This window comes from Medicago truncatula, chromosome 4, assembly GCF_003473485.1.
Source record: "Medicago truncatula cultivar Jemalong A17 chromosome 4, MtrunA17r5.0-ANR, whole genome shotgun sequence".
NCBI lineage: Eukaryota > Viridiplantae > Streptophyta > Magnoliopsida > Fabales > Fabaceae > Medicago > Medicago truncatula.
Window position 1 is genome coordinate 7109941 of NC_053045.1, and position 12327 is coordinate 7122267.

Consider the following 12327-nt stretch of genomic DNA (forward strand, 5'->3'; position numbering starts at 1 on the left):
GATATTGTTGTCGGGCGTAAATCAATGGCAATATCATCAAGTTGACAACGCGCAACGGCTAAACATGGTACTCCTGTACCAGAGGTTGTAGCGCCTTGCGCACAATGACCCACCACCTGCAATAAAGGCCTTAGTTTGGGGGAACAATAAATATGGGAAACTGATTAGTACGAAGCATCACATGACGAATTTTCACGAAACCATTTTGACAGTTACACTATGTTGGATCACCTTCACATTTTTTTTCTTTCAATATTGTCCCTCTCCTTCATTGATTGATTGATTGATTAGCTTTCCTGTGGTTATGGTTATTGAGTGTGTGTGTGTTCGCACTATATAGCATTTCCCTAAATATAAGCTATATAAGATAGGATGTTCATACAACAACAAAAAAACCAAACGACTGGTGAAATCAAGACAAAGCTCATTGCCAATACTCTAAGTAGATTCCCCAAACCTCAAGGAACTTTCTTGCATAGGTCACATAAGATCCTCTAGATGCATGTATAAGTATGCAAGGCACCCACAACCATGCACACCTACAACAAGTAGTAAGGACACCAAACAGAGTTCAACGTTCACAAACGTCGCACTCAAATCACAATAAATGATAGTACCTGCAACGTGCAGTAAAAATGATATTGTTGCACCTAAATGCTCATCGTCTACCTACTCCTGGTAGACATCACAGGACCAACTAAAGCAAACATGTCAACCTCTTGCGGCTTCGATCTCCATGATTTCCTGTACGAGTTTTGACCCCTGGAATAAATAAGGCCACACCATGTTTCAGGATACCAGATATGATATGAAGGCACTAGTGTTTGGTAGATGTAGTAAGCATGAAAACTCATCCAACACGATCTTCATCTCCATAGGAAGTAGGTGGAAACTGTCCATCTGTCTATGCCACCTCTAAACAAACTCAAACATCAGACCCTTGTCTACCATGTTCGGTATGTACTCGTGGCCTATGTTCATCTTTTTTCATTTTCCGTCCATCGATTCCCTCTCTTAAAGAACCAAGATCCTGCAACCATAGAAGTTTTGTTATGTTAATCATAAGAAAATATTGTAACATTAAACAAAATAAAGTTCTATTACATCTCTAATTCACAGCTGAGCTGCAACATGGTCCTGAAACGACCTTAGGAGAAACATATCATCGGGACACCCCCAACCCCCACCCCGCCCCTTCCAAAAAAAAAAAAAAAACCCAACCCTCATGTATAATGGTTTCAAATACCGAACCTATCTGGCGGCATAGGGACCTCCTCATCCTCTCGAAGTTTCTTAACCTCACAGGCAAGTACTTGGTCGGCTGCATCATGTTGTCTGCATGTTGAAGTTGTCCATCTGTAGAGTTTAAAATCAATCCCCCTACTTCATGTTTAAGTGCAGTTGAGGGGTTTCTTGCACCGACATAAACATGAACACAACACTACCAGTGGACACCTGTAATAATTTGGGAGAATTAAATATTAAAATGCAACTCTTACTGTCGGTATCGGACACCTGACACGCCTTAGATGTGATGTGACGGTGCTACACATGTCTTTTAAGGGGCTCGTAATTGAAGTGCACAACTTTGAATGGAATTTAGAAATCAGAATAGACAGTTCCATTTGAAAAAGTCATAGTGCTTTAATTGGAGAAAATGTAGAAAAAGGTTAGGAAGGGATTGTTTATCTTTCTTTTTTGGTTCAATACCTTGGAAGGGAGAATACAGGGGGCAAAATCTCCACTCATTCAATTTTGACTTCTCTCCAATTATTTATACCATAAAATGTTTGCAACATTATAAAAATTTAATATTTTCTGTCATTAAAATATCTCTCATTCCCTTCTGAACAGAACAAAGAGAAGATTATCTATGTTTCTTTCCTCTCAACCAGACAAAATATCTATTTTTATACCACTATCAATTACCTCCGCTCCTATAAAAGTTAAAACCCTTCCGTTCAACAATAACTATGGTTTCTTTATATTCAACACATGTTTCGATACAGACTATATATGTTCTTACCTTGTACAGAAGTTTAGACTACTTCATTACTTAGAACCACGGCAAGTGATCCAAACCAGAATGGCAACCAAACCCAACCAGAAATGGCGAGAGATCAAAACAGCACGAACAAGGGAAAGAGGCTTGGTGAATAGTCTATGAAATCTCTAATATACACATAACCAAAAGGAAAAGGAAAATTAACTCAGGACCAAAAAATGTGCTTGAAAAATATATGTTATGTATATTAAATTCAAATGCACGTTGCTTAAATCCTGCATACAGCAGCTGGAGCAATTCAATATGTCCAGCAGCTTCAGTTGTTAAATCATGCTTGCATTATAACCAAAGACAATAATTATTTGAAGGAAAAAAGAATAAATATATTCTATTACCACTCACATTTTCATCTTCCCCAGAAACAATAACATTTTTATCTGCTGGAATATCACCACCAAAAGAGACAGCATAATTCTGATTTGCTGTCAGGGCATCATCACTAGAAACAGTAGAATTTTTATTCACTGCATGTGAGTGTTTATCTTTACCAGGACCAATCAAATTATTATCCCACGGCGCATCGAAATACTCATCATCAGAAACAGTAACATCCTCCTCAGCTCCTCCATTGCAGTGTTTGGTTTCTTTGTCGGTTGACTCATCATCACTAGAAACAATACAATTTGTAACATCATCAATAAAATTAACATTCTTATTGACATCTTCAGAAACAGTAACATCCGCCTCATCTCGTCCATTGCAGTGTTCAGTTTCTTTGTCGGTTGACTCATCGTCACTAGAAACAATACAATTTGTATTCACTGCATGTGAGTGCTTATCTTCACCAGGACCACTAATATTGTTATTCACTGGCACATCAATATAATCACCAACATTAATATTCTTATTGACATCTCCAGAAACAGTAATATCCTCCTCATCTCCTGCATTGCACTGTTCCATTTCTTTGTCAATTGGTTCATCATATAAGAGAGATACTGTTGTTTTTTCTACATTGAATCCCTCCGCAAAAACAGCCATAACCTCCACTGTGTTACCAGGTTCTAGACTTGATGTTAAGTTCTTCCAGTCCTCATCCTCAAAGGAGGCTAATGTATCTCTTTTATAGGCCTGAATGTTTGTCTTTGTGTGATTAATGATCAACACACCTTGGCAACCTTCTGATGTTATGTTCTCCTGTGAAGAGTAATAAATGACGGACAACATCATACTCTTCAGGTTACGCCCCTTCATTGTTGGGATATCAAATATAATGGAACATCCTTGGCAACTAAAGGTTTTCCACTCAGAACTATTGTGCAAAAATGACTCCCAAGTCCCATTTGCAGTCTGAACAATGAATAGTGTTTAAATGACTCAAATTAAAAAGTTTAGAAGATCAAAGGAAAAGAAATTCATTATATTTACGTAAGTTATTTTATCATTCATACTTAAGATATATAAAATGGTATATCGTCTTTTCATATGCATGATCATCTGATATAAGTACAAATAAAAGTAAAATGTATTTTTTTTCTCCTTAAAAATGTACTTTTCTTGTAATTTAATTCTTGACTAAAATTTTGTGTGAATTAATAAGGAGTTATTCACACTTATTTTACAAACTACTAATGTAAAATGAGTTTGAAGACATTACCAATTATTAAATTGGTGTCTAGTTCAAATTAACATAATTCGTTACAAAACTATAATTTCAATTCACTTTTAAAAGTTTATATGTGCAATGGAGATATACAAACCTGTAAGATGCGATCTTTGGCAAGACTCGGGACTTGGTGTTTTGTTCCCATTTGAATTAAGACAGATTTCAAGTAATTATTTGACCCTGAAGGGCGAACTTGACCTAGGCAATCATCAATTAAAGGAGAAGCATACATATCAGAGATCTGTGATGTAGTTGCACTTGCTTCCAATCTCTGACAATTTTTGGCTTTTAATACTTCCAAAACTCTTGCTACATTTTGAATTAGCTGTAGATCTGAGCCACATTCCACACAAAGACTTCGAAGCTTTAGAAGGTCCTTGAAAGTACTAAGAGATGGCATGGATGCAGATGTTTGAACTAGTGATATCTCATTATAAGATGGTGACATCCAAGAGCGAATAAGTGAAGGAAACACATCCCGTGAAAATCCTTCAAATCCACATAAAGAAATATATCCAATGTTTTTAGATCGTACTATTGAAAAGGGAACTTTTGTTATAGCAGTCTTATCCGCAATCAAGGTTGTCAATGATTCCATCTGTTCCAAGTCCTCCTCCAATTTGTCAATCATGGAACATCCTGAAAGAATTAAAGTTTCTAGAGATTTTAATTTATAGATGCTTCTTGGAAGTTTACGAAGACGTATGCAGTCTGTCAAATTTATAAGGAGAAGTTTATGGAGAGATCCAATGCTATGGGAGACTGTAGACAAACTTGGACAGTCTTTGAGCACTAGCTTTTCGAGATTAGGCATGTATGAAAAATCTGGGGTTTCAGTCAAATCCAAAGAATGACTAAGATTAAGAATTTTTAGATTCTTTAGCATCTGCAAGAAAATAAAACCACAAGAGAATAGTAAGAGAAGCATAGAAAAACATATAGACTGAATTTTTTAAGTATGACTTTTTCAACTAAAGGCTGGTTAATGATTTCGCTTTGAATATTTAATTTAGGAGCTAATTTATAATTTTTTTCAATCGTTTTAATTTATTGATTTGTTTGTGTATACTGTATACCAATCATTTCCCCATCTGTATAAATTTTTAACTGTTGTTAGTTATAGACACGACACATTTTGCACGTGTGTAACAGAAGTATTATATGATCCGCACTATTTGTTACATGTTTAATGAACACAAACATCACACACTCTGTAGCACAGAGACAGAATTGGGAGGACAAGTTTTCAATATTTCTCCACTCAAACTGATACTCTAATACACTCAAATGACTCACAATGTAATAAAGACAGAAAGAAAACTATATGACAAGTGTGCCAATTTTGATTGCTTGGTGGTATATACAATTGCCTTCTTTGTTATGTACTCTATTGTATATTGCTTAGTTTAGTATTTAAACATACAAGTCAAGTATGAAGAAAAAAAAATGTCACTAAACTATATTTTCAAATTATTTATATTTTTTTATAAAATATAACTCTAAAAACTTACCTACCTTTTACTGTCATTATTTACCTAAAACATTAATTGAAGGGAAATTTTGGAACATCGACAATAAAAAAAATGGAAAAATTTAATACATTACCTAATTTTACTAATATGCGTGAAATTGTAAAATGATACTTGATGGAGGTAGTGAAATGTTTGGGAGTCCTAATTCACCAATTTGTCAAAATCTAAAAGTATTGCCTAATTTCTTCCTAATAGCGCAACAAAAATTGAAGAGCTAGATGAGACAATAACTTTAAATTTGTTGTTTGTTATCGGTAAAGACGTTGACCTTAGAGTAGGGGGAGGGCCTAAGACTATTTATAGCGGGGACGATAATTTATTGATCGAAGCCATATCTTAAACCTGGATAGAATGAAGGATTTATTCAGCTTTCTCTGAGGCTTCTTGCCTTTTCCGAATCAGAGTTAAGCTAGCTCATTTCAAGAAAGGAAACATGTGCCCGGGAAGCGGGGGGCACCTCCAAAACCTCTGAGGCTACCAGAGATCCCACAACATGAGGTGAAGGAGGTCCCTCCACACCTCCCATCCCATCGCATGTTGGGACATCCTCGGCATAGAAAGAAACTCGGTGAAAATTTAAAGCTACTTGGATTGGAAATATGATGAGTGGAAAAAAGAATCATAAGCAAAATATCGGAAGAAAATCTTAACCTGGCCCTCCTTCCATATCTGTTTGAGATTGCTATATTTTAATTGGATGACAATTAGACTTCCTTGTTGAAATTCTGCAGGAGTGTAAGTTAATGGAAATCCATGCCAGTAAAGCCACCTAAGTTCTCCTGAAAGGTATTTAAAATCTCCATTAAGCTGAACCCCGGAAAGTTGAAGCAATCTGAGTTTATTCATCTTCTTAAATGCTTTGGTATTCAGACAAACTTTATTTTTTCTTGGAAACACCAAAGCCAGTCCCTTGACAGCTTCTGTTCCCTGAAATTGGAAAACAAAAACAAAAACAGAAAACGTATAGCTTAGATATCCACTAGCTAAACATTTTGTAGTGTACTAGTTTATAACAATTTTGACATTTCATTTGATAATTAAGAATCCAAATGATTGTTAATAATTGATTCCTCAATGTTTAGTTCTCTTCCTTCACTGTTGTATAAACCATACAAGAAGTGCTATAGTTAGTAATTACCTTCTGCTTTAATAATACATCATACACTTCCTCACGGCGCCACAACCTACTGCGGTTCTCAGGATCAAATGGTGATTCTTCATAGATTATTTGCCTTCCCATATCTCTCAACAAGTCATGCATTCTAAGCTTGTTCCTATTGTCAACAGTTACAAGGCTTCGCTCTACAAGGACTTTAATTCCAATATCCGCAAAAAACCCACACCCATTTAATATTTTTATTGCATCATTTTTATCCATTCCAATCAAGAAACAGGCTATATCAAGGAATATTTGTTGCTCTGTAACATCTTTTAAACCATCAAAGCTTACTTTTAGCTTCTTCTGTACTTCATCATGGGGAATACATTTGAGTTTCTCCAAAACTTTCTGCCACTCTGTTATTTCACAGTCAGACAAATAGCACCCAAGAACTTCAAGTGCTAGTGGCAATCTCCCGGAATAAGCAATCACATCTGTTGAATGTGTAGCAAAACCTTCTGCCGGACTTGGTTGCTTGAATGCATGCCAACTGAAAAGCTCAAGAGATTCACTCTCATCCATTTCTTCAATTGTATACACTAGGTCAACTCTAGACGACCTAAGAAGATGCATATCCCTTGTTGTGATGATAATTCTACTCCCCGGACCAAACCATTCACGGCTTCCACACAAAGCCTTTAGTTGGTCCAATTCATTCACATCATCAAGCACAAGAAGTACCCTATTCTGGGCAAGTCTTTCCTTCAATATATTTTTCCCTGATTCGATATCGCGTATCTTGAATGCCGTTGTTTTGTAAACATCACAGAGTATTTGTTGTTGCAGAGAAACATGATTGGCATCTGTCTCGCAAAATTCTCTTATATTCAAAAGAAAGCTCCGTCCATCGAATTTTCTCCCAATTTGATTATAAATCGCTTTGGCAATGGTTGTTTTACCCACACCCCCCATTCCCCATATTCCTAAAAGTAAAACATCTTCGGAGTTTTGGATATTGAGTAGCTTAGTCACAGCATCCACACGAGATTCTACACCCACTGGATGTTCAGCAACGAATAATTCTGTCCTATCTAGCAAACGGGTCACGTGTTTAACAATATTCTTGATATCTGCACTCTCATTCCTATAAAACATGAACCAATGATGAGGTGTACATAAAATTGTAGGTATAATTATTCTCGAATATATGCATCAATCAATAGAAAAGGGAGAATTGTGTGCCCATATACATTGCACATTTTTAAAAGAAAAAAATGCATTGCAATGGGAATGTAATAAAAGACACGCTTTAGTGAACTGGTAATCTATTGGCATTTATTAGAAACTATTACTCGAGTAATTTAAGAGTCACTCGTAACTGGTAAGTATAAAAACTTGGGTGCATGTTCTGATATAACTAGTTGTGAAGTAAAAGAGGAATAATATTAAGCCTCAAATACTTTTATTCTGAACAAATTTGTTGTTGTGTTAACCCACCATATCGTTTATTTTCATGAGTGATTCAGTTAAAATCCCACCTCTAGAGTACCTATCAACATCATCGCATTTGGTCTGCAAATCCTTACACGAAGGAACAGTGAAGAATAAAAGAGTAGAAGGTTGAAATTAACGAGTCATTGCTTCCACAAATAACTTGTCACATCAAGAATATTAGAAAAGTTGAATGGAGGATTAAAGAACACATACGTATATTAGATTCATAAAAGAATTTTATAGTATATAACAGTTGATACTTCTATAGAGACCGATGTTTATACAGACAATATTGTGTTTATTTCGATTTCAAAGTTATCCAAAATGGCTTTTCATTGCAACCACTTTTAGACTTTGTAATTATTATTTTAAAAGAGAGTGATTTTAAAATGCACTCTCTTATATTATTTCACAGCTAAGTCGGAAGAATTTCAAAGGATCACAAACAATATTCTAAGAGAGAGAGAGAGAAAAATAACCTGGAATCTATGAGTACAAAACCTGCTATGCTACCAATATCGAAGAGTTCTCTTTTCCAATTACTCTTTGTGGATTCATCCACTGAGATTGTTGGTATAAGTTTTTCAAAAGCTTTTCCAAACTGACCTTCCCGACGACGTACTTCTGAGGGATCTACCTCATAGAACACTGGTACAACCACCAGACCCCCGGTTCTGCCAATTTCCATTATCTTCTCCAACTCTAGCATACACCATCTTGAATTAGCATAGTTTGTAGATAAAACCACAATAAAAATTCTAGAGTGTCCGATTGCTCGCAATAGTGAAATTGAGATCTGATCGCCTCGTTGAATTTCATCGTCGTCTTTGAAAACATAAATCCCGGCATTTTGAAGAGATGAATAGAGATGTGAAATGAACTTTGCACGACTGTCTTCCCCTCTGAAACTCAAGAACACATCGTACATCTTTGGCTAAAACATCAAAGAAAAGAAAAAAAAACATAGCTTAGATATATTGTTCCTGAAATTCTTGAGGCCACTGATGCATCATTAACTATGACACAGTTTGTTTTGTTATTAATTTTCGATTTTCAATTCACAGTCATACTAATTAACTATTGGTGTTGTTGGAATGATTATGAATCCAAATGTTAACAAACTGATTTTTATAATCTTCACCTTTGTGGTGATCATATATATTACATACACTGCCACTCACCTGATCAGTCTTATTACTTGATTCTCTCTTAATGATATCCCTTGCCATCGCTTGTAGCAGACCATGCATTTCAAGCTTGTTATTCTCACCAATGGTTAAAAGGCTCTTGTCTTCAAGGAGACTTATTTGAAGACTGGTGCATTGTGTTGACCTATTTATTGTACGGAGTACATAATTTTGGTCCATCCCGTTAAAGAAACATGCTATATCAAGGAATATATGTTTTTCTTCATCCTTCAAATCATCAAAACTCGTCTCTAGAGCTTGCAGTACTTCTTGGTCGGGAAAGGAAAATCTTTCAAGACTCTTCAACACACGTTTCCACTCAAGTGCGTCCTTTCCATGCAAAAACTCCCCAAGGGCTTTAAGAGCAAGAGGCAATCCCTTAGAATAAGCAACTAATTGCCTAGAAAGTTCACTAAAACCTTGAGGAGTTGTTGCTTGGCTGAATGCACCCCAATTAAAAAGCTCAATCGATTCACTTTCTTCCAATTGTTTCACTTTATATATATGGTCAACTCCATGCTCCATAAGTAGATGTCTATCTCTGGTGATAATGATTATTTTGCTACCTGGACCAAACCAATCCCGATTTCCACACAAAGACTTCAGCTGCTCCAATTTATTAACATCGTCAAGTATAAGAAGTACACTTTTATGACGGAGTCTTTCTTTTAAAATCACTTTCCCTGATTCAATATGAAGTATCTTTTTTTCAGTTGTTTTGTTGACAGCCATAAGAAGTTTCTTTTGTAAAGAAACTTGACCTCCATTTTGTTGCCAAAATGTCCTGACGTTTTTTAGCAAACTCTTGTGTTCAAAATAGGGACCAACTTGATCATAAATAGCTTGGGCAATGGTTGATTTACCAATCCCTCCCATCCCCCATATCCCTATTAGAAGAGGAGAGTTTGATTGTTTCAATAGTTGAATCACATCTTGCACACCAGATTTTATGCTCACTGGACAGAAAGCACGGGAGAAGTCTTTCCAGTGGCGTAGCACATTAGTAACACATTCGACTACGTCGTCAATATATATACTACTGTTCCTGTATAATATATGAATAAGAGAAGATTAGATTTGTCCAACACGTGCATAGCTGGAGAGAAAGGAGGAAATAAATAAGGTGAGACATGTAAATTAAAAAAGCCATAAAGATGGAGTAATATTATAATTTCATATCAATCAAGTTTCAACTTTAAAATTACCTGTCTTCGAGATCACTTTGTCCCGTATATATGGTAGCTTTGCTGATTGATGCCACCCAAGTCATGAACTTATCTTCCTCTTTAGAGGTTTTCTTCATCAAGATTTTATCCACGCAATCATGAAAAGTCTCTCCTCCAAACATACCTCTTTCCCAACTTCCGAACGAGAGATCAACACCATCATAGAACACAGGTAGAACCATAAGATCATCTTTGGTTCGGCAACACTCAGTTATTTTTTTAAATTCATGAAGACACGACCTTGAATTGAAATAGTCTCTTGAAAATACAATTACAAAAACTTTGCAATCTCTTATAACATTGAGCACAGAGGTTGGTTTTTCTCGATCTCCATAGCCATCCCTCTCATTCTCCCAGAAAACATCAACTCCAGCTTTTCTACTAAGAGCATTATAGATACTGAAAACAAAAGAATGCAGGTCTTTGTCTTGGTCGCAGAAACTCAAGTACACATCGTACCTCGCCCTCTTTGGATTAGTAGGAGTTCTAATAGAAGGTGTGGATTTAAGTTTGAGGTGCCTTTTTGAGTTGGAAGTGAAAGAAAACATGGATGGAATAGATGAAAATTAGGTGAAATTGATTAGTGAAGCTTAAACTGTATAAGAAGAAATCAACTGAAATGAAATGATGAAGAAAAACTCTTTCAATAGCAAGTCCAGGTTTATCTGAATATGAACAACAAAGTCCTGCTTGCTTTATTATGTGATCAATTATTAACTAAACCACCAACCATTTAGAAGGCTGAAGGCTCTCCTATAGATTAATGTTTGTTAATGACTTTATTTTTTTTTTGTGGTGGTCGGGTTCGAATGTCGGACATTGCATATATTATGTATTATATATACCAACTGAACTAAACTCACGAGGACGTTAATAACTTAAATTAATAGCAAGGGTTAAAATATAGAGACCACCAACTTAATAGTTTAATAGAGTTAAAAAAACTTTTTTTTTTGATTTAAATTAAAATATACATAATTTCAATGACCTGTTCTACAAATTTAGAGTATTGTGGCTTACCAGATATTATTCAACTTTATTAGTTGTCTCATACAGTTGGAGTTGGAGGAAAACATCGCTGAAAGTGCTCAAGTCAAAGTCGTCTCATATAATGTATACTCACAAGCTGAAATTTTCCAGCCATGAAATGTTAGTACTAATAATGAATTAAGATAAGGTTTATTTTAAGTTCAAAAGAAGAGAGAGAATAAATAAATCAGGGGTCATAATCGACCATAAATGAATTAATAGTAAACTCTTCCTTTCCTTGCATTGTCATTGCGGATTGCTGTCGAGAGAGCTGGGGATGGAGACTCTCATTATTTCATGTATCAAATTAAATGTCGCATTTTAACATGCACATTTATTTTATTTTTTTTAAGAAAATATTCTCTCCGAATTGTATGTCACTTTAGAAAAATATTTGTTTCAAATTATATGTCACTTTAGAATATCAATTAAATATTAATGTTATTTTTCCTATTATATCCTTAACTATTTATTACTCTTTCCTTTTTCAATTCTTTCATTTATCTTTCTCATATAATTTAATAAGGATAATTTTGTAAAACAACTCATAATATCTCTTTCCCACACAATATTAATTACATTTCTTAATACGTGTGAAATGCCCAAAACGTCATACAATTTGGGACGGAGGGAGTAATTAGTTTCATAGATTTCAATGTTAAAATTAATAATTTCCATTTATGACAAAAGTAAAAATTACTACCTCCGTCCCTAAATATATGATTTTTTTGCTAAAATTGCGGAGATTAAGAAAGTTGGTTGTAATATTAAATTTGTATATAATTACTATTGTTTTTACAATTTTATCCTTAAGAGAGAGTTAATTTATATTTTCAATATAATATTTATTGTTGATTGAAGAAAAAATGCAAAATAAATAAGGGTATGTTGGTAAAGAAATAATTAATGTACTTGGAAATACCAAAAGCGTCTTATAAAAAGGGACAAATTATTTTTTCAAAAGGTCTTATAATTAGGGACGGAGGTAGTAATAATTTGTCAAAAAAATGCTTTTTTTTTAAGGCAAAAACAAAAGTAAAAATTAATACTTCAGGAATTCCTCAAATTACTAACCAAATCAAAATTACA

General features: G+C 34.8%; 1 protein-coding gene across 3 annotated transcripts; it reads right to left on the reverse strand.

The window, feature by feature from the left end:
• Window positions 1–342: 342 nt before the first annotated feature.
• Window positions 343–10940, reverse strand: LOC11411578 (protein SUPPRESSOR OF npr1-1, CONSTITUTIVE 1). 3 transcript variants are annotated; one of them, XR_003011531.2, is made up of 10 exons: window positions 10189–10939; window positions 8978–10028; window positions 8276–8730; window positions 6342–7446; window positions 5855–6130; window positions 3766–4557; window positions 2408–3355; window positions 2027–2172; window positions 1252–1455; window positions 343–1030 (listed from the first exon to the last, which is right to left on the reverse strand). XR_003011531.2 is itself a non-coding variant. In XM_013599518.3 (9 exons), the coding sequence occupies exons 1-8, from the start codon at window positions 10755–10757 to the stop codon at window positions 2053–2055; spliced, it is 5316 nt and encodes a 1771-aa protein (XP_013454972.2). In that variant the 5' UTR covers window positions 10758–10939; the 3' UTR covers window positions 343–1030; window positions 2027–2052. The 3 variants fall into 3 exon arrangements, 2 of the variants coding, with proteins under 2 accessions (XP_013454972.2, XP_024638204.2); XM_013599518.3 differs by lacking the exon at window positions 1252–1455; XM_024782436.2 differs by lacking the exons at window positions 1252–1455; window positions 2027–2172 and having other exon boundaries at window positions 10189–10940.
• Window positions 10941–12327: the final 1387 nt, after the last annotated feature.